The 7,084-nt window shown below is 36.9% G+C and overlaps 1 protein-coding gene across 3 annotated transcripts in view; it reads left to right on the forward strand.

The window, feature by feature from the left end:
- GNPTAB (N-acetylglucosamine-1-phosphate transferase subunits alpha and beta) overlaps positions 1 to 6,384 on the forward strand; it is a 43,471-nt gene extending 37,087 nt beyond the window's left edge. For 2 of the 3 annotated variants that reach the window (XM_065680540.1, XM_065680558.1), the window contains 3 exons: positions 2,400 to 2,567; positions 3,890 to 3,980; positions 5,116 to 6,384. In XM_065680540.1, coding sequence (XP_065536612.1) covers positions 2,400 to 2,567; positions 3,890 to 3,980; positions 5,116 to 5,193 — 337 coding nt within the window. In that variant the 3' untranslated portion in view covers positions 5,194 to 6,384. Of the gene's footprint in view, positions 1 to 2,399; positions 2,568 to 3,889; positions 3,981 to 4,577; positions 4,636 to 5,115 lie in introns of all 3 variants that reach the window. The other variant, XM_065680549.1, reaches the window with a different exon arrangement.
- Positions 6,385 to 7,084: the final 700 nt, after the last annotated feature.

Consider the following 7,084-nt stretch of genomic DNA (forward strand, 5'->3'; position numbering starts at 1 on the left):
AGAGTGGCCACATAAACCCTGCATTCCGGTTCCCACCATGACGCAGTTCGAAGGAAAAGTGGGCAGTGCCCTAACTCATCCTGCTGCTTCCTCTTCCTTCTCTCTTTGTATCTGTTTGTTTTAAATGTGAGTGTGATTTCAAGCAAATGAAGGCATGTAACATGAGGTTCTCACCTTCAGTGTTCAAGTTCATGCTTGGAGTCACTGGCTTCTTATTTTGAAGAGTGGTTGCTGATGTCAGTCTTACCCTGATGCTGTGCTGGCTGTGGTATGAGTATGTCTAATGGATTGAGGCCTGCTAATAACTTAAAATGGAGCTGCCTGCTCTGTGGAGTGACTGCGTCCTTAAATGAGGATGTGTTTGAGTGAGGGTGACTTATTTTTGGGAACTTAGGCAGACAAGATGAGGCAGGTGAGCTGGTCTGTCTTGAATCTTCCCTGATTTTCATATAAGGCTCTGGCATGCTATTATGGACTCACCTTGAGACTCTGTACATACATACCCTTTTGGTTTTGTTTTGTTGGTTTTTTTTGTTGTGTTTTTTTTATTATTATTATTCTTAAGGAACACAGTGTATTGTAGACCCAGACTTTTGGCTGGCTTGGGAAGTGAGGTTGCATCAATTGCTTGGGCTGTATTCCTGCTAAGTGCAGTACTGTAGCCATACCTTGTTAGCAAAGCAGAGCTCGCATGCTTATGCAGGCATGCCATTTCCTTCTCTTTGCCACATTTTCCCTGAATATAAAACAGTAATTATACACAGTGTCTAAAAACAGGTATTCAGTATCTCTCTTGGGATGGACTAAAAGTATTGTTCACTTACTGACATTAGTGTCTTTAAAGAAAAGTGAGTTTTAATTGTCTAGGCAGTATTCTGGAATAGCCAAAGAATAACAGGTTTGGTTTCTTTTGGAGGGGTTAAAACAGTCTTTCTATTTGAAACTGGTTAATATCCTCATCACGCCTACTTACTGTGCTTTGGTTTGCTATGTGTAGTGTATTTAAGATGAAACTACCCAGGGATATATGTTCCAGGAGAGCAGCTAATACGTTCCCAGGGCTAATGAGCTGCCAGTCCAAGGGATAAGGTCAAGGATAGTCCAGAGTGAACTCCCAAAATGCTTATAGTGTAGACATGATTGCCATAACCAGCTGCTTTGCATAGTATTACTTGATAGTGTAGACATAGCCTGCTGATCTTTGAAGAGGAGAGGCTTATTTTGTTCTTCTTACATGTAGTAATTTGAATGACTGTTTATAATCTGCACATAATTGTCTAGAGCAAGGTTACCAGTTATGCCAGGTTCAGGACAGGCTGAGGAAAAGTGGTAATGGCCTGTGTAGGCCAGTTCCTGTGCTCTAGAATTCTGGTTATTTCCAGCTTCATGTAGGAAGTCTGAACTTTGCTCTTTGAAAGAGCACACCATACTATAAAGAATACAGCTGACCAGAACAACTTATTTACAAAGGTTAGCGATTACAAGGCATATGTCACCAGATTCAGTTTCTCCCTCTGGGAAAAATGTAAGGGTCTTGTATCTCACAATATAAATAAAGCACATAACCTTACCCAAATGCGGGAAAGGGAATTTTTGTTGTCAAGTACCAGGTCAGAGTGGCACACTAGCTGCTACTTTAGTTTCCGTAATTTATAGTAGCTTAGATAGTTTGTGTTTCTTATAATAGAAATAACTCTCTGCAGAGGCATTACTGGGAGCATGCTTATTTGGTCAGAGTGATTTCCATACAAATTCTATCCAGGTGGTGGTTGTTTGTATTTTGGTTGATTATACACAATCAGCTTTGGGTCTGTGATTCAAGTCATGTCAAGTAATATACAATTTATATAATGTTCTCAGTAACTCAAAGCCTGGGACCAAGCTTTGCCTTCACTTGTACAATCTTCTGTAGTTTTTATGTTGACTTTCTCTAGAGAATGCAGCATACACAGTAAATTGTTGATAATTTAGTATGTTTATTTCCCACAGTGAAGCTCACTTCGTTACTCACGATAATTTATGTAAAACTATAAAAGCCCTGACCCAAATTATAATGCTGGCCTTTTACCTGCTGTCTGTATCCAGTGGTAGGCTCTGGGATAATGCGTACTAATGCCCGTTAGATGGCAGCATTATATAAATACAAGAGAGAGAAATGTGTCTTGGCATTGGATTCTGCAAAGGCTTTGACTCACTGTCAGCCTTGGTGTTCATAGAATTAAAGTCAAATCAATTTAAAATAAGGCAACAATTAGGAAGCTGATTGCCAGTTTCCAATGTATCAATTTGGTTTTAAAAGGATATTGTATTGATTTTTGTTTAAAAGGATTTCTTGTTCTTGATTTGCCAGTACCTATATTATTAAAGAAATATTCTAACAATGACTTCTTGTTTTCTAGAAAATTTGTTTGCCTAAATGACAACATTGATCACAATCATAAGGATGCTCAAACAGTGAAAGCAGTGCTTAGGGATTTTTATGAATCAATGTTTCCTATACCTTCCCAATTTGAATTGCCAAGAGAATATCGGAATCGTTTCCTTCACATGCATGAACTCCAAGAATGGTATGTTACACAGGTTCTCTTCAAGTTACTGTAGTGTGGTAGCGTAGAATTATAGAACATATCAGTACAAGCAATCTTCCTCCCTCCTTCCCCCCCGCCCCAGCATTTTCATGAAGGAGTTAAAGGTGAAAATAATGTGATGAGATTTGAATGGACCACGATTTGAGATTTGCAGGACTTGGGTTTTTCTGGTGCTCGTGAAGTCATTAGTCATTAGCTTTTCATTGATTGGCTCTAACCCACTTCAAGAAAAAATTGTTTGTATGGGTGGCTATAATTTTAAGTAATTCAGGACTTCTGGCTTTCTTTAACACACCCCCCCCCCCCCCCCGTTTGGAATGCCTGTTGCACAGGAGCAATATAAACTGTTCAATTTCTCATTAAGGGTTGTTTTGGGTTTTTTTTAATCTGTCAGCAATAATCAGGTGGATAATCATCAGAAAAGATACATGTGTCTCATTTTTACATAATGTGTGAAAATTTTATGTGTTTACCTCTTGCCATTTTATAAACAATAATTTCAGAAACTTCAAGGGTAGTTGATTTGAGAATACAAGCAAAAGGTTAGCAGGTACAGTGAAGAATGAGACAAGAAGACAAGTTTAGTAATCTTGTTGCTGATCAGCAGATTATGAGAAATAAATGTCAGGAGAGAGAGATGTACCGTACAAAGAATCAGAACGATTGCAGGTGCCAAGAATAGGTGTGGATTGCAGTGTTACAAGCTGTAGCAGTGGCAGAAGGAGTGCAGAGCAAACCCATTTCAGCAGTTAATCTCTAGAAATTTGTGCTGGAAGAGTAGACATATTGTTGGCTCTCTGAGGACATCCACTGAGACTTTGTTAGCTTTAAAAGGACACTTTATTTTGTTTGTTCATAGCCAAAGATTTCTACTAGCATGGGTTAAAGCATGCTCAAGTGCTGGTGGAAATCCATGTTTATCAAAACATTTTGGACTCATGAAAGAGCTCGGGTCAGAAGGGATCTCAGAAGATCATCTGGCCATTTTGTGGGAAAGCGAGCTTAGATGAGATTACCTAGTACCCCGTGCAGCCATGTTGTGAACACCTCCAGTGATGAAGATTCCACAATGTCCCTGGGAATTGTTCTCACTGTAAAAATAATTATATCAAGATGAAATCTCTCCCAGGCAAATTGTACTTGTTGCCCGGTGTCCTCTCCATGTGGCTCTCTGTGAAAATAGAGCTTCCATCCTCTTCTAGCCACCCTTTCAGCCCATCTCATGAAAACGCTTCAAAATTTATATATTTGTATTTATAATGTATGAAGCTGTTTTTCTGTTTCCTTCTTTCTTTGTGCAGGAGGGCATATAGAGACAAGCTCAAATTCTGGACCCATTGTGTTCTAGTAACACTTATTGTATTTACAGTCATCTCGTTTTTTGCTGAACAGGTAAAATTACTACCTTATCAAATCTGCAGCACTTAATGAACTAGTGTATCTTCAGGATAATATAATTTTTTAAAATAGGTTTTGAAGAGTATCTAGGATTTTAACTTCATAAAGGAAGTACTGATGTTACATGACTAATGATCAGGTTGCTTTAATTTTAAGTCATCATGTTGAAATTCCTTGAAAAGAGTCACATGGGGGAAAGGAAAGCAGTATTCCCTTTTCAGGTGCTTTGTGGCTGTCAGGACCATCATCTGTGTGCCAAATTTGGATGCTCAGAATCCGTAATTGTTTTTTAAATTCTTGGTCTGTTAACAAACATATTGGTAAAGGTTCAAAGTAAGTTAATGGGAAAGAAATTTAAGTAACAGTTATACTCTAGTCCTGAAGAGAATCTTAAGGTATCTAGAGGCCTTATCTAAATTTCACCCCTAAGTAATTGCAAAGACTTCAGTTGAATTCAAAAGGTTATGAATCTGACCCAAAGGAAAAAAACCCTCCACTTCTGCAAGCATAAAATGGCTTTCTTGAACATGATTAATCCTGCTGAACTAAGAGGGACACAATGGAACAAATTGTATGGGTAATTCTTTGCAGGTTGGGGCCTTAAGTAACACTTTCCGTGGTCTGATGAAGAGGGTGTAATTCTTGAAAGGTTGGCTTTTAATTATTTTTTTTCCCACCTGTAACTTTTGCATGAATCTTTCTCTTGATTTTTCAGCCTTTTGTATATATTAGAAAACTCATCCTCCATTAGTAACTTGCTTTTGGAAGGGGGTTCTCAACTTGGTAGTACAGCTAGGTCTATAAATAATGCTTAAAATGCCAGCTTCATGTTTATCTTTTAGAAACTGAATATAGCCTGGTGTTAATATAAATACACAAATTATCTTTAAAATAATCAGAATATAGGCATACTATATTACTTACTTTGTGCTTGTATTCTGGTTATTGCGAAGTCCATTGGAAATGGGCACGCCTAATAGATGAAGTTGAATTAACTTTCTGTGCAGTGTTGTCTTGATGACCATGGATGGTACAGATTTTATAGATTTTAGGATAAAAGCCTGATGAACTGTGCACCTCTAGCACAGCAGAAAACTAACTACTGTATTTTTTTGTTTTCTCTCATCAGCTAATTGCACTTAAAAGAAAGATATTTCCAAGGAGAAGGATCCAAAAGGAAGTTGGTCATGAACGAATCAAAGTATAGAAGAGCTTTATTTTGGAGATCAGTCTACCTCAAAATGTGATAAGCATTTAAGATCTCTCATAAGTGTCTTTTATGGCTTGACATTTAACTACATTGATACGAAGAAAAATAATCATGCCTCTGCAGTTAGCATCTCTGCAGTACTCTTCATGATATACAAGCTGCTGGAGCTGTTGACAATGCAAAACAATGAAAACAAGTAATTGCAGGAAACCTGCACTTAGGTAGTTTTCAGCAGATCTTGCTTTACAACTGGTAGTTCATGGCCATTTTATCCTTTTTTATAAAAAGGGTTACCTAAAGAAATGTAACTGCATTTTTTGCAGTGGATGTTGCCAACTAGATGGAATGTTGGGAGGTGAAGTTGTTTGGGATCAGCTTAACAGGTCCTTGATCTTGCATTCCAAATCTTTTTGCAAGTTTCTGTCAATGCTGCTTTTTTTTAGCCCTAAGGGAAAATTGAAGTTTATGTAACTCATTTAGATTCAGTATACATTTATTAATGTTGACATTCTTTAAAGCACAGTGTGATAATTCATCCCTCTATTTGTAGTATTTAATTGGGAATTGGAAGAAATATATGCTAATAAAAAATTACACAGTAACAGAACAAGTAATGGTTATTTGAAAGATACTTTATATCTGGTGTATTATATTCCAAAGAATACTGTGGTGTTTTTTCTTGGCTTGATTACAAAGGGAGGGTTGTAATCAAAGGAAAATGGTCAAGGTATAGCATTTTACCAACATTGTAAATATAAAAGCAAAAGTGCCTCTATATGAATGGGTAACGAATTGTTTTAATGTAGCAATGTATGGGAGCAGTGTTTCACTTCACAAAACAATATTTGTACTGACATACGAAGCTTTGGTATTTTTAATTTAACAGGGTTTGTCCCTCTATTTTGCTGAGACATCAGAATAGTGCAGTTTTATGTGGGAAAGGATACTGAATCTTTTCAAGCAGAAATTTGGTGGTGTATCTTCAGCTACTTGTTTTAGCAGCATTCAAAGAAAAAAAGCATTATTTTTTGTAATCAGATGATGTACAAAACGTATGTGCATATGTATTGTAAGATACTTGGTTTGCTTTGAAATGAACTAAAATGTCATAAAAGTTTTGTCTGCTGTTTCTGTTTTAAAGTAAACCAAAAGTCACCTATTTTGAATAAATTAGCTTCTGAATCATTATGTTAAAAGCTTTTTTCCCTTAAAAATCTTCCAACAGTATCAGTTTAATATTAATTTGAAGCACGAGTGAATTCTCCAACTTTTCAGCATTGTAAAAATGCAGGCACTTCTAATTAGGAAGGTTATTTCTTGCTAGCAATACATATGCTGAAATGTAGAATATAAGTAGTTTAAATCTACAGTACTTCAGGAAAGCTAACTCCACCCCAGCTCGACCCAGTGAAAACTTAAAACTTGGTTAAGGAAATACAGAGTAAAAGTTCTCAGATGGTTGAGGCTAATGAGAACACTGAAAACTGAAACAGTGTTAGGGTTTTGTTTTATTTAGGTTTTGTAGTTTGTCTTTTTAAGTGAAGAGTAAAATAGGTTGGCTGAGGACATAAACTCCTGTGAGGACAGTAGAAAAAGCTGGAAAAAACAAAACCAACCCAAACAAACAACCAACCCCAACCAAAACAAACAAACATCCCCCCCCCCCCCAACCAAAATAACAATTGAAATAATAAAACATGTAGTTTGTGAAATTGATCTGCCTTGAGAAATATTGCTGGTTTGCACTGACTTGGGGAAGAGTTCTTTTGCATCACCCCCTGGCCTACATACACTAGAACAACTTATTTTGCAGGCTTCCTTTTCCTTTTAATAGAAATTAAAGCCATTTCTATTAATAAAGAAAGAAATCAGGTAAAGGTAGGTGAGT

The sequence above is a fragment of the Lathamus discolor genome, chromosome 1 (genome assembly GCF_037157495.1).
Source record: "Lathamus discolor isolate bLatDis1 chromosome 1, bLatDis1.hap1, whole genome shotgun sequence".
Lineage (NCBI taxonomy): Eukaryota > Metazoa > Chordata > Aves > Psittaciformes > Psittacidae > Lathamus > Lathamus discolor.